Source organism: Typha latifolia, chromosome 7, assembly GCF_019914945.1.
Source record: "Typha latifolia isolate L0001 chromosome 7, TyphaL0001v2, whole genome shotgun sequence".
NCBI classification, from domain to species: Eukaryota; Viridiplantae; Streptophyta; class Magnoliopsida; order Poales; family Typhaceae; genus Typha; species Typha latifolia.
Window position 1 is genome coordinate 11,334,793 of NC_133092.1, and position 24,729 is coordinate 11,359,521.

The window sequence follows — 24,729 nt, forward strand, 5'->3', positions numbered from 1 at the left end:
TCCCTGGGCTGGGGTGAGTTTGGTGATCGCTACTGGCACTGACAACTGATGATTGACCCGCAGCTATCATTTAAGGATTGTATTTACTCATCGGGAATGAAACTCTGTGTCTAAATCTTGAGAGAGAAGACAAGTGATGAACTACCCCTTTGACAAAAGTCATCAATTTGTGCAAGTATCATTTCAGCAGATGTGTCATATCACAAACTGCCAGGAACATATGGAAATTTGTTACATCTGTTGACAGAAGGTTGTTGAAATACACTGGTTGATGTATGGCTTCTCAGTTTATTGTGAATCATGAATTTTTTTGTTTCAATTTTTTCTGATTAAAAGAGAGTTATGAATATTGATTTGTATCTGTACCATTGTTCACAGCATAGGTTTTCTTATCTAGTGGAATGCTTTTCTTATCAAGTAGGCCTCTGGCAAATTTATGTATTTAAATAATCCAATACCCAAACTTATTCAAAAAGGTTTATTTGGGCACGTCAGATATCACATAGGTTCGAAGAAAATGCTAAATTTTATTAGTGATATGATAGCTAAATATTAAATTTATTAGCATTTTATTTGACATACTTTATTTGGCATATAAAATGCCTAATGATGATTTTTTTTATGCTATTGCCTTAGCCTCCATTTACTCATGGGATAAGAATTGATCTTTTCCTAAAATAAATATTTTTATTACCGTATAGCAATTAAACAACCACTTTGGCTAATATTGGTGTAGTAATTCTTTATTTCCTCCTCCTATTATACCCTAAATTAATATATTTAATAATAAATAAAAGAACCAATTTGTCCTTGAGAGCGCAACATCTAATAACCTATCCACTGAGAGGTATTTGGTCATTTCCTGGTATAAACATCATCAATTGTCAATATAATTTTATTATTCTCCGTTACTTACAATATCAATTTATATCACATTAATATAATTATTACTCCTAATACTATTATATAATTAAATAATAGAATAGCTTATGCCGGTATCAGCTCTCTTATTTTAGTATATACAAAAAATTAGAACAATTCTCCTAAAATTGGATCTTCTTTTTACAAGTGAACAGAGCTTTAGTTAAACTTTTATGTTATTGTGTTACTAACTGGTTTAATTCGATCTGCAAACAGTTCTAACCCGATGAAGCACGTAACTTTGAAGAGATCTGCGAATAATTTAATCGATGGATTCTCCTGAATTTTGATATGTTGTTGCTCTTGGAGAAAGCTTTCCAAAGAACAAGATCACGGTGATTCTGGATGCGCTAGATCTCAAGATATCGACCAAAGAGTGGTCAAGATCAATTAGATCCTAGCTATAGCCACCAATGGCTAAACAGATGCTAGGCTTAGTTCTGGTGGAATGGAGAGAAATTGATGTGGAAGAAGGTGGTTAGAAATTGGAAGAGGCCGACCAAAGACTTGGGCGATGGAAGAAAGGAGGAAGGAGAGGGCGCCAATGGCTAGAGACAAGTAGAGAAGAGATAAAGACCAAAACTAATTCAATTATCTAAGATACTTTCTTTCAATTAAGGTTGACTCCACATATTTATAGAGGCTCATCCTAGGGACTCATCAACTAAAATAAACAACTCTAATAAACCCTAATAAACCAACAAGTTAAAAATCCTAACAAACCAACAATTCTTAAGCACGTGCGTTGCACAATTTGTGTTTTTCTGTAGTTGCGAACGTGCAAACGCTTGAACGGCCCCGCTTGAAACGCAGGTCCATGGCGTTCAAACGCCCCGCAAAAGGCTTTATTCTATCAAGCAAATAAAACTAGATAAATTATCTCATCCCAATGAACCCAATGTCATGAGTAGATCCAATCCATCAAGTCGTATCATATTGTAGAAAATGTTGATTTATTCACTGATTTAGTTTAAAATAAATTGCTGATAACCATTTAGCATTTTTATTTTCCTCAGGCATACAAAGTGATAACTGACATATTTAAAATAGACTCATTAGGTAATAAATTTAGGATAAATCATTTGTATAAGTAGTTTGTGTTAAAATACCCTACTTTGGTGGAAAAAAAAAGACTACAGTATAAACTAAATTTCCCATTTTAATGCATGCTCAGCCATCTAGATTTGCCTTTATGATTGCTGACTCTTTTTTTCTTGCATCTCATCTCAATATCAAATGCTGGCCTTTAAAATGAGAGCATAAAGCATTTTACAGCAGAGCCAATTCTGAGGATTGATTCTGATTCTATCTTTCATTATCTCATTCATAAAGAAAGCAAATTTAATCATCTATAACCCAATCTCATTTTGTAGTTCTTTTAAATTATTTGGAATTAAATATAAATGGGCCCAGCCCACTTTCTCAGAAACAGAAAACGAAAGGGTCATTGTAACCAGTTTGATGTTATATCAAACAGTCACATTCACTTTCACTTGTAGAAACAAGAAATGAAAAAGTATAAGCCTTCTCATATTAGTATAGCAACAAATAATTACTTATCTCAAAACTAGTTTATTAGAACATACTTTTCTCCACTCCTATTCTATCCAATTTTATATTATTAATTATTATTTTACTTTAAAAATATCAATTACTTTAATCAGCTATTATTTTAATCTCTTCTGCTTTCTCCTCTGCTCATCCAAACTATCATTTTAACTTTGTGAATTTCTTTTGAAATAAAATGTTGTCGCATTAATATAATTATTACACACCATACTAAGTTACAAAAGCATTCAACCTATACCTGATATAATCTCTCTTATGCACCGATATGATCTCTTATGCAAGCATAACTATAGCGAAATAGAACTGACTTACAAATGAATGCCTTGTTTAATTTGTCTCCGAATTCCTAACATTTTAATACTCTTATCAATTATAATTTATAATCGACAACTGAAACAGATTTCGTCAACAGAGACAAATATATCGATTATTTGTTATTGTGAAAACACAAAGCTGTGGATTCCAAATTCTGGCTTGCAAGTATCAATAATGCTCTCATTTCATGGTAACATATAATCTGCAACTATACCTCATATCCAATTTCCAAAGGCCTTGAATGTTGTTTAAGAGAGCAGAGAACTAGAAGTTTTTAGTTCTCACAGTTCATAAGAAAGGGCATAAACCTCTTTGTCAAGACAGCACTTGTTGAGAAGAGGACTAGAAGTTTTAGTTCTATTTTGTTCCTGAGAGGACATAGTCATTTTGTTAGACATTTATATCAAAAACAAATATCTCTTTGATTGGATACTGAATTTCATAGATGCACATGGATGCATGACATCATCAGAGTGCTTCCTACCTTTACCTCCACCACCTTTACTTTAGCATCTATAGCATTCTTTACCATGAAACCATCTATTAAAGTGCAGCTGACATGAGAAAAGACCGTATGGCGTTGCAAGAGTTCAAGACAGAATCCAGGCACCGATGCTGCATCACAGAAGAAAATACCATCAAATATAAAGAATGAGAGGCCATTCAGGTAAAGAAAGACACTTATTTTTCTGAACTGAAATTAAGATCACATTTCAACATGAAAAAAAATTTGAAAGATACATGAAGAATTGCTTACCTCTGCCTTTTGGGGTAATAACATGAACAAGATCATCCACTGTAACATTATTTCTTCCTTTCTTCCTAGCATAAGCCCTGAGGAAATAACATTGTTCCAGAGAGTTGAGAATACAGATGAAATAATGTGATGGGTTAAAGTATTGGTACGCAAAATGGCATTTAAAGAGAGTAAATGTAGTATCGGGATGAAGAATTGGAAGATAGCAAAATATACTTTAGTCCAACAGATTGGATCCGTTCAGCAACTAGATGCATCATATCAAATCTCCCATCAACTTACATCTTTGCATCAGGGGTACAAGTAGGCAATCACATATTGCTCTTGTGAATCAGCATCATCTACCTCCCACACTAAGAGCAAAAATCACTGCCACATGTTCTTCCGTTGTTACTAGGCTTGCTTCTCTTCCAACAAGTGCAAATGTTAACTGGTGAGTATATCAGTTATCCATGAAAACACTCATTTACCAACATGTCATGCCAAATCTTCATGTTTTCTTTTTATCCAAGTTCTATCTTCATTACTCCTCCAAAACATTCTAGGAAGCATTTGCCATGAGAACTCAAAGACAGCAATGCAGGAGAAGATGCATACTCTCAAAATGACACCTATTAGTTGGTGAGTCTTCCATGTGGAGATGCACAGTTTGGGATGTTGATGGACATACTCAACCAAAAGCAGCTTGATAGTTTAGTGGGAAGTCAAGAGCACGTTAATTAGCCAAATATATTGTCAAGTTCATAGAGCAAAAACTAGATTATGTTCAAGAAAATGCTTCTATTGTTAATCTAAATGGGCCATTTATTGGTTACATGTTAAGATTTCATTTTTTCATGAAGATATGATTAATTAACCCACGAAACAAGAGAGTAGATGCCAATGCCACTTGATGAAAAAACTCAAGGTTGCAAACATTTTTGCTCCTACAAGTCAGAGAAAAACCATTTCCCTAAATGGGTTAGTTTTCTGCATCTTAAGCCTTCCCCAGACCAAAATGGCTACCTTGCAAAATGGAATCCTTTTATGTGAAGCATATACAAAGGTTTGTATTTAAGGTGGAAGAAGCTAAGTATCCAAACATAAATATTAAAAAAGAACTTGTGAGATCCAATGTCTCCCACGAGCTTGGTCTGGTAGCTTTCCAAGGATGGTAAATAATATGGTTTCCATCAATGCTGGTTGATCATTCTGCATTTGTGGCAGGACACTATGTTCATGTTGTATATGTATACCAATCAGTAATTACTGAAGCAGATGAAAAGAGAGATGGATAGTAATCAGATGTAGAAATTCAAATATCTTACAATCATGAGACCAAAAACTCTATTTATTATTGGTAGTGCTGTTGTTCATGCAAGAACCTAGGAGATCACACAGTAATTTGTTTCTTCCTACCCAAATGGTATCACAAAGATGAACACTGTGTAGCCAAACAGACACCTTCAAATAGAAGGGTTCTTGCTGCTAATTATGAAGGTTCATCAAGTATATAATACCAACCAACTTAGAAGGTGCTACTATCTAAAGCTTCCATATGCAATTATATAACTTCCTTTCTGAAGTCGAGCTCCCATTTCAATTTGAGTTGATCCATAGATTGGTTCATCAATGCAAATAGTAAATAAAGATTGGTTCATACAAAATTTTCAGCTTCAGTTGATTTCAGTTTTGACAATTCCAGAAAAATGAAACATTAGCACTGCAATGGATCATTTTCAGCTGATAATGGAGTGAAGCAAAAGATCAAATCAACAATTTTGCACGTTTTATGTCTCAAATGGCTTCTTCCTAGTTTTTAATGCTTTAGCAGGTACTAATGTCCTTCTCTCGGGAAAAAACTTTCAAACCATGTCTTAGATAATACTGAATTACTTATCAAATTGTTACACTGATAAGTCAACGATACCACCAACCAGTATTACAAGGACCATATAATAGATGATCAATGATGGGGCTCATACCTGCAAAGGGTCTTTCATTTCATCTTCCAGCTGCATTCGCGAGTCTCTCCCCGAGGAGCTCCATCAATTTCTCCTTCTCCCCACTCTCGATCAACTTCAAAACCAAAACCCAGTTCAGTAAACAGCTACAAAGAACACCAAAGGTAATTCAAGATCCTCCTTCCTCTTCTCCTCACATTCCCTTCGCACAAAACCCTATTTCGAGCAAACCCACTAGCTAAATCTCCTTGGTTTTCTACTGTCTTCCTTTTCTTCTCTTCCCATAGGCTATCTATGAAGATTCAATGAGAAGAGAGGAAGAACTCAAATTATCTGATGTTGGATGATTTCCTGAAGAGAAGGCTCTTTTCTCGGCTTCTTCGTCGGCATCAGAGTCGGCGGCCGATTGACGAAGCCCTCCTGGTTCAAATCCAAGATAACGAGAACAAGAATTAGAGGTAAAAGAACTCACAAATCTCCGAGCTAAACAAAGAAATTTAGAGAAAATTATACGAACATAAGTACGACCACAATTGGAGGAAGAAAAACACGAACATTGTAAAATTTCGTAGCAAAATTAGGGAGAAAAAGAAACCGGAATTGAGAACCAAAAACCAATAAAAAAGGAGAGAATGAAACAAAAATTTGCTCACATCGCTGTGCTCTCCTTCAGCTCTTGTTGGATTTCCTCTGACTACGAGCTCGCTCTCGTTTTAATATTACGGAATTGCTGTCTCTTCCGCGTTAACGCCAACTCCATGGATTGGCAAAGGATCCGATAACCTGCAACTGATAGAAGAGGGTGTAATCGACCGAGCTTGGCTCCAAATTAATTTCGACCCAATTTTCGAGATTGAGTCTAAACGAGTCGATCAATAAATAAATTTAAATATATATAATTCAAGCCTAAATTGAGCCCAAATCAAGTTTGAATTAGGCTTGATTTGAATTGATACATGTTTTTGAGATTGAGTCTAAAATAGTCGATCAATAAATAAATTTAAATATATACAATTTAAGTTTAATTGAGCTCCAAATCAAGCTTGAATTAGGCTTGATTTGATCATCTGTATGTAAATGGACGGTGAGAAATGGAGAGGACCCTTGGGCTTTGTGTTCCAACTCCAAACAAACAAATTCCTAAATCTTGATCTAAAAGTTTATATTTAATTAAATTAACTGTATATTATATGATATAAATATTAATTTATTAATTGAGTTTTATCGAGTCATCAAACTAAGCTCGAAATTAGATTCAAGCCTAGCTCAACTAATCAAACTTGAGTTGGCTCAACAATGACTCCGCTTAATCGAAAAACCCTTAATAATAATAATAATTATTATTATTATTACATAATTATATTATTTTTAAGCAGCCATATTCGAATGAATTTCTTATCTTCCAAAATGGTTAAATTTAAAAATATTTGTGAGAAATTAAATTGTAACAGACTGGATTAGTTTTTATAACGCTTATAAAATAATACCGATTATAGTTTATATTAGAAAGATAAAAGCAAATGAATGAATAAAAATTGATTCCATTATTTAATAATGAATCATGTGTTATTAATGGATTATGTTATTTTTTAAGCTATTATTTTTTAATAAATGTTTAGTCTTAAAATAGTCAAATTTGAAGGTATTCACAAGAAATGAACATATAGAAAACTTAATAAGCTTTTCAATATATCCAAAATAATATCAATTAAAATTTATATGAGAAAAAAATATAATGAAAACATCTAAATAAATATACATTGTTTTATAAGTTATTATTTTTTAACAAATACTTAGCCACCAATAAGATCAAATTTGAAAATGCTTATGTCAAAAAAAAAATTTGAGAGGATTGAATATTATTTTTAATATATCTAAAATAATATTGATCGAGTTTACACGATAAAGATACGACAAAATACTGAACATATATATTTTTAAATATCATAATCCAACAAATGTATATCCATTTAATAACAACTTTAGGTATTATTTGAGTAACAAATTAAATTATATAAAAAATGTTAATTAGTAGATTTATAAGCCCTATATAATTCATGAAGATTAAAATTGAAAGTTTATTTAGATAGAATGTTGGTGAAAAAGAAAAAGAAAAAGAGGAATATTAATTTTTCTAGGTTTAAAAGATACTATTTTCTTTAAAAATATATTGTTACCTTTAGAAAAATACATTTGCAATAAATTGAGAAACTAAATAAAGAAGGGAATTTGGTAGAAAATTGAGAAACTAAATAAATTTGCAATAGAAACATTAAATAGAAAATATACTGCTGTATCAAACTTATCTCTGTTTTAAATTAATCCCACTTTTCTTTAATAAAAAAATTATCTCGAGTTTATCATAAATCATAGTTTAGGAAGTCTAAATATAATTTAGCTATAATAATATATTTGTTAAGAGGGAGAAGAAAATAAAACTATCTTGCAAAGAATGGAATTGGATAAAAGAAGCAAAAAATAGAGATGAATGGAGGAAAAAATTTCATCATATCCAACACAAATAGTTAGAACTAGAGTGGTGGTTCCTGTCCAATTTGTATGCCTAGGATATTTCACAGTTTATAATATAATGAAAAGGAAGGCCAATCTGCGAATATGTCAAATTGAGGAGGTCTTTACAATAAAGGTTAACATGCAGGTAGTAAGATGCAAAAAGGAAAACTCGAAATATCCAACTTTAATATAATCTCGATATACCTCCAGTGTCCACTGCTGGACTTCGAGCTCTGCTTATCTCCTCTCCGAGCACCGGAAAATGTCGGTGGCGATCTTCCCGCCGGCTCGTCACGGCCCGGTTGGCCACCTCCACCCGTCGAACTCCACCTTCCACCTCTAAACCTCCGAATAGACCGTATAAGAACCTAATCCAATCTCCCAACCCCTCTCCTCCTCTAACAGTGCCCCTCTCGAATGCCAACACTTCGAATCGTAAGCCTGCTCTCTCCCCCTCTCACTGTTGGAATTTTTTTGAATTTTTTTTCATGTTTTGTTTTTTCTTATATGTTGTTTGTAGCTGCTCGGGTTGCACCCACGAGTGGAATCTGGATCGTCCGCATGTGCTACAAGAAGTAAGCAAGTTCTTTGACGACCATGGCGTCGCGGATTTCACCTTTGATAGTGGGAGATTGGTAGGTATTGCAATTAGCTCGTATATCTTGAATAAAGTATTAATCTTGAATTTTGTTTCTGCTTCAATGCGTTTGTGGTGGGACGAGAGTTTTCACGCGGTCCCCCCATTGGGAAGTCAAAGTTAGAAAGTTATATTGGAAGATTTTCAGAATAATGCTTGTGGGTTGGAAAATCTAGAGCTTTAGGAAATTGAAATTGAAGTGAAAGAGTTAAATGTCTGAATAAAAGAATGCGAGCTAAATAGGAGGCTATATACCAGCAGAGTTTGGAATAAATTGAGAAAATCTTCCAAGCAATGATTTTCTGTCATTATATGGTGAAAATTGAGGCTTGGTAACCTGCTTTCCGTGTGAAGGTAAGAATTTTTTTTGGTTTCAGTTTCCTTCATGATGTACTTTACTAGGAATAGATATATGTTTGAGCTTTCCTTTCTTGATCATTAGTTATGAAATGAAGGACCGTGGAATCCTGTATAAGTTTGACACTAAAAGAAGAACAGAGTAAATTGTTTCATTATGCTACTGCTTTGCGACTAAGGAAGATATTCACAAGACCATGGTTGAGGAATTACAAGTATGTTTCTCGATGCTTGGGATGTAATTATAAGACCACATAAAGAGGGATGTGCAATCTAAGGATATTTTGTGCGTCAAGTAGGTGACCGTTTTGGAGGTTCTGAAGTCAAATAAAATCATTTCGTTTGAAGGAAGATGGTTTTAATGAGGAAAATAATTCATTTCATTGTTCAGATATTTGCCAGTCTGTTTTTGTGCTTGTCGTACGTTGCTCAGAGACCTTATTGCTTCCACTTTGATGCCCACAATGACTGAGGATAAAAATTAGTAATATTGAAAAAAGGTGGTTCACAATCCTGCACGAGAAGATGTTTCCAGTAAAATGACATCAAAGGACAGCTTTGATGAAGTTATCTTTAATAAGATTTTTTCCTAATTATCTTTCACTTTGTATTCTTCTTCCAATCCATGACCTTTTCAGTGGGAATGGAGATGTCGAGCAAAGCTAGCGGTACGTGGAACACCAGCAAGCCCCTTGATTGGATTATATCAAGAGGGAACACATAACATTGTCGATATTCCTCTATGTAGAGGTTAGGCAGCAACCTTTGTATCTGTCTCTATATAAATTGTTCCAAACTTTTCATTAGTGGTAAATGCCTCATATCTGACTTATAATTTGGCGCAAACATTTTTTTTTTTCATTTCTTATGTAGAAATTTTGTCTTCTCTAGATTTTTTTGGTTAATTGTTTTACGAATGCAAATAATTCAACCTCTGATTGTGACTCAAATTTATGCCTTAGTCTATTATATAAGCACGTACTGTTTGCTCATGAGAACTAATATTACTCGAGTTATCATTGATAGAAGTTATTTCCATTCTCTGTTAGCGATGGCCATGCATGCATTGGTATATTTTGACATATTTTTAATAAAATTTCTAGTATATTTAAAGATGTTTTTGGGTCTTCGATACATCATTATTTGGTTTTTTGTTTGAATATATGTATTAAAGTCTACGTTATAGTCTATTTTTGACATATTTTTAATAAAATTTTTAGTATATTTAAAGATGTTTTTGGGTATTCAATACATCAATGTTTGGTTTTTTATTTAAATATATGTATTAAAGTCTACATTAGAGTCTTTTATATTCAGATTATTTTTGTAAATAATTGATTTTATTAATGATATAGCAATAATCAAATAGAAATATTATTCAACATATAATATGATTGAATATATTTATTATAATTAATATTTATGGTTGACTACTATATAATATGATTGAAATAGGAAAAACTAAAAAAAATGACTCCACATAGCATATCATGTTTATCACGATAAAAAAAAGGCCTTATAGAATTTATTAGATTTACCACTCTAATGAGTCCATTTCAGATTAATAAAATACATTTGGAACCTCATGCGACCCGCACCCGGTCAAGACGGATTAACACGCACCCATGCCGATCCAACAAGGATCGGCATGGGGTGAGCCACCGGCACACCCCTGTCTTTGATTGGTACTTGCCGTGCCGATGGTGGCGCTCTTTGTGCCAAGTGTTGTGACACTTGTTGGCATGACCATTATTGCTCTTCGTATCCCTCTATTGTTTTGAAACGAAGAATCAATGTCATGCAACCAGCTGAGATAAATTAGTTTCTTACAGTTATGCTTCTGTTATACACTTAAAAAATATAAATCATGTGCAATGAACAACTCTGCAATATTAGTCCAAAGCAATTAGCTCTTTATTAGTTTCTTATAGTTATAATGTTATAAAATTTGCTTCTAGTTATACGAAGTGAATTCATCTTTAACTGTCTTTCGTGAGAATTTGGTTCTCCAGTCTTTGTTGTATATCATGCCTTTCTAATCCTTATGTTTCTCCTTGTTGGTTCCACCAGATTATAATTTATAGAACATACCTATGTAGAGGGTGTTGGCCTGTTGTGGTAGACAGAAATATAAGCTCTGTTATTATCTGGTTGCCATATTGCATCTAAAATCATGATAGCATAGATTTTTCTTTCATAAAGCTCTGAGGTTTTAATCAATGATATGTACCATATGATCAGTTCCTAAGAATTAATAGTTTTTATGAGTATGCTGTTTGCAATAACTGCTTTTTGCAGAATTTGGTTTCTGGAGTACTATATATACTGCAACTACTAATTGTCTTTCTTGGTGCAGCACATCATCCAAGCATCAATACTGCAGTGGATCTCATAAAACAAGGCATGCTCTTGATATGTTCCTCCCAGTAAAGAAGTGTGAACTGATTTCGTTTGTTTATTTATTGGTTTCTGATGCTTCATACTTCTCTTATAGGTATTTCTAAGTTGGATATTCAGCCATTTGACGAAGACTTGGGTACGGGTGAATTGAGATACATACAGGCTAGTACTATTTTTCCACAGCATATGACATTTTATACTTCTAGATGAGTATCATTTGTACTATTGTCTTATTTGCCCTGAGGATTTTCATATCTATTTAGTTTCCATTCATTGTGCCTACTTCATCAAGTAGTTAACATTTATTCACCTTGATAGTTTTAAAATATCATATCATGCAAACCATGAGATAGTGAGGTGTATGATTCATTTGACAGATATTGAATTGCTGTTTGTCCTAATGCTTCAGATGGCTGTGACAACATACAACACATCCCTTCCTGTTGCAGAACGATACCAGAAAGGTGAGGACAGAAAACAATCTGCTTGTAAATGCTAACTTTATCCCATTAAGTTGTATAGGGGAAAAGTGGTTGCGTCAAATGCTAAAGAACCATTATCTGCTTTCCAGGAAAGTACAAATTTCATTGGTTTGGAATTCAAGAAATGAGCATTCCCCAGGTTCTGAGAAGTTGAATGCTTTATCAGATGTAAGTTAGTGAACTACATTTATATATGTTGTATGCTATCTTTTATAACTAATCTCATAACTTGTAAGCCTGCCTATCTTTATTAAGCACCAGTGGAATAGTCCACTTAAGTAGTTGCCTGATAGATTTATTTACTCTGGCATCTCTATTTTGTTGCTTCGCAGTTCTTGTGGAAAGCTGGTGGACCAAGCAGCGGTACCAATCTGATTCATTCAATATGGGCCAACTTTCAAACATCCACGAGCAATGTATGTCAAAGTGTCACTTGAGATCTTTAGAGTAACCTTGACCTTCAGTGCTCGTATATGAATTGTTGGTGTAAATAAATGTAAATGGTTTTCTGCTGATATCAATACTGCTTATTTCTGACTTAGGGTGATATGTATGGTCATTTTCTTCTGTGTAGCCCAACTGGTTGTGTATTTTGTAGTTTACATTTTTTTTTTATTTACTTTTCTGTAGCCTAAACAACAGTCAGTATGCACATGGAATGTTTGGGAGTTAATTATAATGCCGATTCATATCTTTTCTATCACCTGCAGTTGTGGACTAGTAAATTTTGCTAACCTTGTAATACTATGCCTGCCTTTTGATATGCATTGTAATTTGTAATGCCCTGGTTTTAGAAGTATGAGATAAAGTGACTTATTTGACTATCATTTTTTTTTTCATTTTGGCTGCATTGTGGATAGCTTGGTCTTCTATATTATGTTTAACATCTGAATAAATGAGAAACTTGAGATTTGCACTAAAATAATTGTAGTTCTATCTTTTTAGTTTTTTTAATTTCCATAGAAATGTTTTAGTATATAATTATGTTAGAGGTTACCTAGGAGATCCAAATGTTCCTAAAAGTGATGAAGGCATGAGGTGACCGAAGTTTGCAAAGCAGTACATAGAATGATTGAACTTAGATACTCATAAATACTTTCTACCAAAATGGGTCTGAGCACGAGGGATGTACCCAAATATGTTAGTTCCCACATATTTACCTGAGTATGCCACTTCTAGTCTACGTAGGTGCCATGTGTACTACATCAAGTAGAGTTGTCATTAGAGATACAACTTCAATTCATGTAAGTCACTGATAGAGTGAATGATTCTTGGTGTCCATAGCTCGAGACATGCAAAGATGTGAATAGTTCATTAAGTGGACTGTTCTAGTGAGAAAATTATGAAATATGACATTTTGCTAAGTGTACCTGAAATTGCTCATCATCTTAGCAACTGTTGTCAAATTATATTGCTATCTCCTACAATGGTTTATCTGGACTCATCCAATATAGCATCCACATCACCTAAAACAAACTTGCTCAGTTAAATAAATTTTAATCTCAAACATTTTGGTACATATTTTTGTGAATTTTTATATTCAAGTTAGAGATAATTTGATTTTTTTATATAATTTTAGAACATTTTTATTTGAAAATTTGGACTTCAGAATTTTGAATTTTCTAACGGGATTTTTCAGATCTTTGTTAACTATCTGTATGCTATAAATTATTTCGAATTAAACCCATCTGCTAGGCCAACTTTTAAATTTATCCCTGAGTTTTGAAACAGATAAACTTATCATCTGTTTTGTATTGTGAAGGTCAATGTTTTGTTTCAAAATGATTGATTGGCCCTACTCAACAACCTAGATTAAACCACTTGTCAACCCAGATTAAAATGATAAAATATTTGTATAGTGAAGGTCAACTGTTGTTCACAACCTTGTAACCAGTTTTGCTGATGGAATTCTACTGCATTCATAGATAATCTTTGGAAACAAATGGAGACATCTCCTGGGTGACAGAGATTTCTGGGAACATTTAGGAGGCATTGATGTGTCTCTGGATCCATCGAGCTTCGGCCAAGCAAACACTCAGGTCTGTTAAAGGGTTTTAGTCAAAGAAAAAGGGCATCATTTGCATACATGTTACATACTGCAAATACAGAAAGGAATGGAATGAAACTATTAGGTTATAATACAGCAATAGTGTGTACTTCTTAATGTACTAAATTTAAAAACAATATAATTGGCAAAAAGGTCTATAATCAAGAAGTTGAATTCCAAATGTAGATTCTGTATCTCTACATGCTTTTGAATGAGGGCTTTCTTAATCTTGCAGGCTTTTAATTCCTTACTACGGAAATTACAAAAGTATGTTCCCCATGGTTCATCTCTTGTCGATTTGTATTCTGGGGCTGGTATTATTGGGTTATCCGTAGCTGCCACGAGGAAATGTAGGCAAGTACTAAGTTACTTTCTATCTGAGACCATATTATTGCTGATTATTTTCTAGCAACATGAAGTTTCAAACTCTTATCTTCAGGTCAGTGAAATGTGTGGAGATCAACAAGGAGTCAAAAGTATCTTTTGAGAAGTCAGCAAGCCGTTTGCCAAGAACACTAGATTGCAGCATCAGTTGGCACAATACAGATGCTTCACTTGTATGTTCCAAACTCAGAAGTATTTGAACACACTTTAAGCTAAATATTTTAGAATGTAAGAGAAATTTGTGCATCGTGATTGCAGGAACCTGTTCACTGGCTTGAAGGATCAGATGTTGTTATCGTGGGATCCTCCTAGAAAAGGATTGCACCCATCCCTTGTAGATGCTTTAAGGAATGTCGCTTTGTCTGCTTCCAAGGCAAATAAGGCATCTGGAAGGTGAGCATTTTCTGTTTCGATTCATCACTTGAAAATGCCTATTCTTTTGATTTTCCCTAAATTGCCTTATGCATCCATTGTCTTAATTGAGTTAGTTGCAGAATTATCATATTGGCAAACCAACAAAAGATCAGGACATTGAGTTCTCTAAATGATAACCTTTTTCTTCTGAACTCAGTTCTATCCTAAAGGTGAAAGATGAAAAGAGGCCATGGATTTTGCGTGCAAGGGAAGCAGCCGCTCATGTTGACAGCACAACTGTCTGGGAAGATAGTCAAACTTGGCCTGCAACACTTATCTATATTAGTTGTGGATGGGAAAGCTTTAAGGAGGTATTATTGGTTAATACATTGTAAAATTAACAATTTAATCACTTTTATTTAGTTTTTATTTGGAAGACTGCTCTAATTAGATTAACTTTTTTGGTTAGAGTTTATTTCTTATTCTCTTTTGTATAATCCAATCCTTTTAGCTATAACAAACTTTTAACAGGATTGCAAGAAACTGCTAGCTAACAAGGCATGGCACTTGGAAAAAGCTCATGCTTTCAACTTCTTTCCAGGCACTCAGAGGTATGATTTCCATGGACTCATATGGACAGAAAGTTACTTGTGGTTGCTATATAGACCTTTTTTGAGCCATTGTGTGTGTTTTTGACACGTTGGAGCTTCATTTCAGCTGCATAAGATGTCCACCATTGTTTAACCCTGTTGCAGAAAGAATTTACTTGTCATGGCCGAATTTCCTTCATCTACCTCTGCCCTCACTCTTTTCTTTCCCATCTTGAACTCATGGTGGGTAACTCATCTCCACCCTTTGCCTTTTTGCCAATGGAAACATAAGAGGGATGTGCGGAAGAGTCTGTAGGATGGATGATGGTTCCAGGATCATTGGTTGATGGAGATATGTATGGTAGGTGGAAAGGAGGGACATTGGTGGAGAACCTCCTGTAGTTAGCCCCCAGTGATTGAATGATTGAACAGTAAGGGGGAATAGAGAGTAGGAAGATGGCAATAAGAGGATTCTTGTCTTCTGCTAGTAGAGAAGATGCAAGATTGGGAATGAGACACTGTTCAACTATAACTAGGGGTGAAAACGGATCGGATACGGATCGGATAGTGCTCAACCCATATCCGGATCCGTATTTTTAGTTCGGATACGGATTCGAATACGGATATTAGACGGATAGCAAAATTTAAAACTATATCCTAACTAAACGGATACGGATAATTTTCGGATAAAGGATCGGATCTTAAACGGATATTGATTAAATTTAAAATAATTATAATATTTTATTTAAGTATAATTAACACAAAATTATTAAGAGTTTTATAACAAATAATTTTTTTGTATGTTAAATATATAAAATTAGAGAAATTAATCTCTATAAATAATATATAACGTATTATTAGTAATAATATTAATACTTACTATTTAAATAAGCAAACTAAAAACTGTAAATCATTTAAAAAAATATGCGGATAAACGGATATCCGCTATCCGTATCCGAATCTGAAAAATATATCCGACCCGTATCCGAATCCGTATCCGAATTTTTTTTTAAAATTCTATCCGTATCCGAATCCGAATCCGAATCGGATAGAAATTTTTTATCCGAATCCGATCCGAATCGGATCGGATAGTGGGTCGGGTCGGAGTTAATCCGACCCGTTTTCACCCCTAACTATAACCCAAAATGTTCAAATGAAGATATGAAATTCTTAAGGTTTCAATGGAATTTATGTTAGATATAGAAGATTTGATTAATGTATGTAGTTTTTTGTAATTCGTAGTCAGCTGATGTCAGGACAAAAGCCCCTCAGAAACTGTCATATCTATTGGAGCCTTTTCATCATTGATTGTGCTTTAACTGACTTAAGAAGAAGGCTAATATTATGAAGGTGTCATATGAGTATACTTATCGTATTTATACAGTTGAGAGCCTTTCAATTCTTAAATATACTAACTCAAATCATTTTGTTTTTCTTTTTAGTGATTGGAAAGAGTATGTTACTCCTGTAAGAAAAGGAAACAAAAGAGATGGATTTAGAATGTATGAACAGTAAATCTTGTAGCATGAGTTAAGCTTTTAGATGACCACCATACTGTCGAGAAACAGCTTAGGTCATGATATGGTACACCATCTGAAATCATGGAAAACATGCTGATTAATTTAATCTTTATACCACCTCAAATCAGATAGGTTATGTTACAATGCTAATGTTGGTTGGATTCGAAGACATCTAAGCAGATATGTTGAATCCTTACTAATTGTTGATGTAGTTGGCCTCTCCTTGCTTCGCTGATTTATTCTTTTCTACAATCACAAGATTTATGATATTTACTTGAATTGTTAACTGTAGCAGCAGCACTCATTTTCCTGGAAAAGGTAGTTCTTCTGGACAACCTCTCACTATTGTTACTATCCATTTTTCTACTGCCCTAAGCTTTGAGGGTTTGACTAGCTTTAAGCCACCATTTTTGTGCACCTGACAGCCATATAAATTTAACCAAATGATCTGCAGTAAAAATCAAATAACTTTTAAAGGATCAAATTTGTTTGGTTGCATGTTTTGCACTTTGTCATGCTCGTTTCGTGGATGATACTTTCATACACTAAGAGTTTCATATCACTTAATTCAGATGCTGTATGATATAGCTTTAGGCTTAATTTACCCAGCTACCTTATAAATGATGGGATGGAATAATACTGCAGCATTGAAGTTCTAGCCGTCTTCAAACGAGGTCCACGAATTGTCCAGAAGAAAAGAAAACCGGAAAAAGAAGACCAAGTGATACAATATTGAAGCATTGCAGCAAGTTGAAGAAGCTTTGGATCATAAATTTCTGCTATATGTCAGGAAGTGGTTCTCCCATACCACTTCATTTATCTGACCATTTGTTCGATGAGATGAGATAAAAAAAAAGGCACCCATATAAACCTGGAATCAGAATTTCCTGGTTTATGAAACTCATCGTCGGTGGCACTAATGGATCAAGTGATGACCACAAATTATAGGAAACTACTCGAATGGTCATTGGCGTGCAACTTATTAGCTGCGTGGAGACTGCAGAAGCACTTGACAACAGCAAGTAGTGTTTTCTTCTTAAAAGCATGGAAGACGAGTACATTTCTACCTCTCTAAACGATCTGAGGGCAGCATGTCATCAACCTTACTCCTATTATTTGGAGAAGCTGTTATTCAAGATGCAATTTTGTATAGTAACTTATTGGCGCAAATTGCTGTCTAGTGAGTTTCTATTAGTATTTGAAGCATTTCTTCATTCTCTACTTTATTCCGCCTGACATAGGTCTAACCCCTTTCATTGTATTTTAGAAATTTTCCTCTATTCTTCGTGTGTAGTCCTGTTTTATTCAAGATTTATTTAGCTAGTTCGTAGATCAATTCTTTTCTTCATTTAATGCTTATTTGGCCTTATATTGTGATCTTTTCTTCTACGGTTTGGATCTGCTATGGCCCTACAGTTGAGATTCTTTCTTTCTTAATTTTTCGTATAACACTCACAATTTTCTTGTTTGTGTAACCTTCGAAATGTTATAATTAAATTTCTTTAAGTAACACATTTAAGCTTAATCAAAGTCAAAAGTGTCATATGCAAATTTGATGAATTTAAGTTTTGACTTAAATCAAGCTTGAATTTAGTTAGATTAAAGACAATTCAAATTTGGCATATTAAAGCTGAATTGAGCTTGTAAACTATTCACAAATGTTATGAATCAAATCTGGACTGATTTAAACGTAAGAAAATTATGAAAATTTATATGATTGTGGATTCAGAAGTTAGGGTTCCATGGTTTTAGTTTTACGTGAATCGAAAGTTGGGATGAAAAACTTGAAAGTTAGGGTTCTTATGGTTTTGGTTTTATGTAAATTAGCGGTCGGGATGGAAAGTTAAAAAATAAAATAGTGAATTAAGGTCAAAATGGGATAGAATTATAATTATACGTTGCGGTGGTCGTTAGAGGGTGGCGGACGGCCAAGGCTTGAGTTTCGAAATTAGCTCCAATTGAAATGATTTCAATTTAAGCTTAGGTTGGATACAATGGGTCTAATATAATGAATTAAATATAAAAAATAGTATATCTTGTTGAGTTGAGTTTAATGGTTTTATATAAAAATATCTTAGTTATCTTTCATGGAAACATACTTATATATTAATATATAATTTACTAAATATCCAATATGGGACTAAAAAAATTATAGGAATATATATGTATTATAGGTTTAGCCATAGATGAGTGTAGTGGATCACACTTTCGGGTGGGTTGGGAGCACAAAGGCTTAGCCCATTACCATCTCGGGCTCGAGTCCGATCGGGCCTAAATCGAGCTTGGGTTGGGTTTAGCCCAATTAAAACTAGGCGGGTTTAGGCCAGGTTTGGACGGGTCAAACCTAATGATTATGTCTAATAAAAAATATAGACTCAAAATTAATTCAAGCTTAATCAGAACTAGGCTTGATGCTCAACTCGATCACAACCTTATTTATGGCAACTTGGTGGTGATTTTAGAGGGAGCAAGCTGACCAAAAATATTCCCACAATTTGCAGCATACAATTTTATTTACTATAAATTTCTTTGCACCAAGCATCTTCTCGTCTTATACTTCCTGTCTAATATTTCCATAATTTTTAGACATTTTCACTAATTTGTATATGTTGTATCATGAAATATCCAACATATAACACACTTTCATGCATCTATTGCAGCATCCACTTGCCTATTTATTTTCTCCTTTTGGAGTTTAGACACATCTATATGAAAAAAATTTAGCCGAGCTTAAAGTGCTTAGATAGAACAACATTTTTTGCTATTGTCTCTTGATGAAGTTTGCACCATGGAGCTTCTCAGGCTTTTTCCCGTAAACTATAATCATCAGAGGAGCAAAGATAGGGATAATAGTACTATTTACTATTTCAATCATATATAAGAATGAAAGAAAATTAATAAAAAAATGGTAATAGGAAATTACTGATGACGAGAATTAGATTAAAAGCTAAAAAATTAGTCTTAAGATTGTTGGCTGTAATAATCTGATTCAAATGATCATAAAATCCAGTCCAATAATAGTAATGAAATTAATTAAATAGATTACAAATATAATATTATATATATGTCGAGTTTAGTGTTGAATACTATCTTCTTAATACTAATTTATTTTTCATTTATTGCTTTTGGAATAGTGGATGTCGATCTCTCTTGATACAGCAAACTTCTTGCACACAAAATGAGTCTATTATTCGAGTGTCTTTTCAAATTAGGATAGTGCAGTACTAAAACTAAAAAATATCTGAATAAATTGAATGAAGGATTGAATTTTTCTGTATGCCTAAATGTAAACTTCTTTCTTATTTATAAAAATGAATAGCTACGATGAAAAGATGTGTTCATTCATAAGAGGTACATCCATTGGGTTAAAAATGAAAGGACAATCTTTTCATATGAAAGGATATACCTCTTCCCTAAATGGTGTGTTCTTTCGATTGGAATGAAAGAATGTGTCTTTTCTTTATATGAAAGGATTTCAGCTCATATGAGATATTACACTTCTTCAAACTCAACCATCACTTTAAAGATAATTTTTATTTATTTTTCTTCGTATATTTAAATAAGCGAATGTATGACAATTAAAATATTCTTTAAGCTCTTTTAATTTCTCTATTAATTCATCATTAATAATATGAGAACTCCATTTAAATTTGGGCTCAGAGTTTATATAAGATTCATGTTGATACATGAATTTTCCACTGATTATTAATTCTCATTAAGTATTTCTACAAGTAGCAATTCTAAAATCATATTACTAATGTTACGGTCTTGATTCTCAGACTACAAAGCTATCTCTTTGTCTTCTCTCCTTATCATCTCCTTGTATCCTCCCTAACCAAATAAAAATGGTGAGCAGTAACATGAATAACTATTATCACTCGAGCTGAGCCGGGTTCGGGCCGGCTAGAATGTTCTAGCCCATTACCGCCCACTAGCCCATTAGATATTGGGCTTGGGTTGGATATAATGGGTCTAACATAATAGGTTAAATATTAAAAAATATTATATCTTATTAGGCCGAGTTTAATAGGCTTATATGAAAATATTTTAGTCATCTTTCACGGAAACATACTTATATATTAATATATAGTTTACTAAATATCTAATGTGGGACTAATATACATATATTATGGGTCGAACTATAAATGAGAGTAGTAGATCAGGCTTTCAAGTTGAACTGGGCCGGGCGGGGAAAAACTTAGCCTATGCCACCCACTACTATCTTAGGGTCGGGCCGGGCTAGGCTTATTCCGGTTAAAACTGTACGGGTTCAAGCCGAGCAAGTTTGAGTGAGTCGGGCCAATAATCATATCTATCTATGTGGAGTAGGAGCAAGTTTCAGCAAAACATTCTTGAGCTAGGATACAAATTCCTTTTTCGGTATCTTCTTTCCCCTTGGAACCATTCTTCTCTCACTTTCAAAAAAAAACCTCATACTAAGTTTTCAAACAAATCCATACTTCAAACCAAATTACAACCGTTAGATTTTTCAGTAACTACCATCTTCGAATCAAACTATATTTATGCCGAGTAATTAAGTCTAACATATGGCAAAAACTTATGGCAGGATGTGGATATCTTATGGTTTTGAAAATGACTACTCATATACTGATAGCAAGCGATGTCTTCTATGGAGACCGAGACGATTTAGGCAACCAAGCCAATGGAGGATTCCTCTATGCAAAATCCTGCAAAAGGACTAGAAAATTCTTTAAGAAGTGGCATCAAGCGAGGGAAAGATATCCCAACGAGAATGAGCAGTACGTGTTCCACAAAATTAAGCATGAATTCTCTTCGCAGCTTCACGTCAAGATTCAGTTCTGCAACACAAGAAGGATTTCAAGAAGATCTACACGTTTCATGCAAACTGTCATGCTAGACTTGCAGGCAAGCTTGATGAATTGAGAGGACTTCTTGTGGAGTGGCAGGAACATAATGCTTAAATCCAATAGTACCTAGAACTGCAATGCCCATCTGTATATAAGCTAGCTGATGAGGACTTCGTAATTTTCATATTGCAATAAATTATTTGATAATTTGTTGAATAGATGGATTTCTTTTAGCTCGGAAGTTTTAATCTTGTTATAAGATAATCAAATAGGAAATTCTCTTTTTATATTATTAAAAATATTAAATATATTTTACTCTCTATACTTACTTAGATCTGAAATCAGTATTTCCATCCAAATTATCAAGATGCTCCTTTCTATCAAATATAACAAATACAACAAATTACTGAAATGCCTAAATAACCTTTCTCTTTATCTATAAAATATAAAAGGGTAATTTGGTCATTTAAGTAGAGCTATCTTAACCCGAGATTAAAAAAAAATTATACAATAGTGCAAAATGATTATGAGTATAGATAGAATGCATTAATTGTTAATATATTAGAAAATTTGATCAAAAATACCCTCTCTTTTTTTTTTTGTTTTTTTATCATCAATACCCTACCATTAGATATGTATCGTTTGACTATATATTTTATTTTTAATGCCTCAAAACACTTTTGAGTTAATTTTACCCTAATAGTAGTTAATAGAATAGATAATTCTTTATCACTTTGAAAAATTAAAAAAATTAAAAAAAAACCTAAAATACATCTTATTTTACTTTAAAATATATATTTCATTTATTTTTATCTTAACATAAAATACTTATTCAATAGAGTTAAAGTTCTTTTAATTTAACCATTGAGGAAAGTAACGACAGAGTCTTTCTGAGACATGTTAAGCAAAATGCAGGAAGTCGAATGATAAATATCTATATGATATAATATGAATGATAATAAAAGCAAAACGTAATGTGTTTTTTATTAAAAAGATAAATATTATTTGCTAATTATTGTCCGAACAAATTATAGTTTAGCCCAGACTTCAACTTAGTTCATGCACTTCAAGTTTAAAGACTTAACCCCTTATCATCATCGGAGTCTAAATTACAACTATTAGATTTTATATCCAAAATTAACAATGCAAATGTTGGAATAAATGTAGTATATTAGTGCCAATTTCTTGTCATAAGTAAACTACTACATTTACCAAACTACCCTTACCATTTTCAAACTAGAAGTATAATTTTGTCTTTGTCTTTTCATATCCTTATTAATGGTCGACTTACAATTTGGTGCAAACTATGCGGAGTTAAGTGCTTAAATTTGAAGTGTACGATGTTTAGTTAAAATGTAGAAATCAAACATAAGTAAACTATAATTTACCTCTAATCATGTACAAAATATTTTATGGATATTTGATATCAAGATTAATTACAATTTGATGCCCTAAACTATCTATATATATGGAAATCTCTCACATCTCTTTCTCTCTCCTTCCTTATATAATCTCTTCTCTTCTCTTCTCTTCTCTTATTAGGGAGAAAGAGTGGGGAAATGAGATTTGGGGGCCAAGAGTAGATGTGGGCTTTGAGTGAATAAAAGAAGATTGGTTTAGAGTTAGATATTTTGATAAGTTATCATAGAATCTACTAACGAAGAAATTAATTAGATGCATATGAAAGGAAGATAAGGTGATTAATTATGGGTAGAATTATAATTTTAATCATTTTGTTAAGGGTTTTTAGGAGTTCTAGGGTTCTTAGTAATTCAGGGCGATTTCGAATTTTGTGAATCATTAAATCAAAGGACTCGAAGGTAGATTTCGAATTCAAATTCGAAGAAAATCCTTGAAATGTCTCACGAAAAGAAAGAATTCAATTGATTTGCGACTGGATTTCACTACATATAACAAAAATCAAAGAGAATTTATTTCGAACTTAATCAAACTTTTTTAAATTCCATAATTTCTATTAGCATAATAATTAATAAAACTATGTATATTCTCTTCTCCCATATTCTCGCGTTACTACGTGCCTCCTAGTTCTTCTCCTATTTGCTTGTAGTTATTTGGTCAAACATCCAAATAACTATTGGTTTAATTTGTTTAATAGATAATTATTGGTTACTCATATCATGTGTTATTATTAAATTTTTGTTCCATATATTTTTAATTCGTATATCTTGACAATCAGGGTATAGTAGAAAATTAAAAGTATGTTGAAATGAATTCATATATATTTTCAAACAATAATGCTAGATAGAATTCATTTTAAATTCTATTATTTGGTGAACAGTGGAATTTATTCACAAATAAAATCAATTGAAATCATTTTCGGCAAATGGCATTCAATTGAATTCATATATTTTTTTAATCCATGCATATTTTGTTATAATAGAGTATATAATTTACATACCTTATGCATACTAAAATTAATTATTATGAATTAAAAATTAAGTACAATTAAATTGGAAAAGTTCTTTTTTATGTAAGAAATTTGTATTCCAATATCGAGGAATTATTTCAGTAAAACTCTAAACTTATTATTTTATTTAAAAAGAGAATATATTAACAAGTTCAGCTTCTTCCTTTTGTATATAAGACGCTGATCTAATCAAAATTTTATGTATGATAATTATAAAAAAAAAATTAAGATAAACTTAGCTGAATCTATCAACATTTCAAATGAAAAATTCTAAATAAATCGTTGACGAGTTTAATATTTTGATATAGATACTAAATTTATCTACATTTTTATCTAAAATTAAAGTATTAATTCTATTAGTATTTTACTGATAATTATAATAAAGTAGACTCATTTTAGTAGCAAGTTATATATATAACTTCTCTAAGGGCTTTCTTGACCAATTCTTGTTTGAATTAGCCCCACGCTGAAGTAGGCATACTTTCTTGACCAAATATTATACACACAAAAAAATTAAATAAGTGACATCATTTCTATAATATTATTTTGTTGCTTTTATAAACAATAATTTATTTTTTAAATGACATCCTTCCGAGTCTGGGTGAGGTTGCAATCAGAGAATAATAAAAAGGATAGAGTTTTATATGAAAAGTTTCTCTATAAATAAAGCCTTCCTACCATT

At 32.8% G+C, this 24,729-nt stretch overlaps 1 protein-coding gene across 1 annotated transcript; it reads left to right on the plus strand.

Moving 5' to 3' along the window:
* Nucleotides 1-5,513: 5,513 nt before the first annotated feature.
* Nucleotides 5,514-18,126, plus strand: LOC140792837 (uncharacterized). Its single transcript, XM_073144057.1, is given in 18 exon segments — nt 5,514-5,669; nt 8,230-8,320; nt 8,385-8,454; nt 8,540-8,654; nt 9,652-9,763; nt 11,370-11,414; nt 11,508-11,575; nt 11,823-11,877; nt 11,984-12,063; nt 12,228-12,311; nt 13,821-13,934; nt 14,178-14,296; nt 14,382-14,499; nt 14,585-14,626; nt 14,628-14,719; nt 14,898-15,051; nt 15,212-15,291; nt 17,436-18,126. Coding segments are annotated over 18 exon segments (1,686 nt in total). The 3' UTR covers nt 17,527-18,126.
* Nucleotides 18,127-24,729: the final 6,603 nt, after the last annotated feature.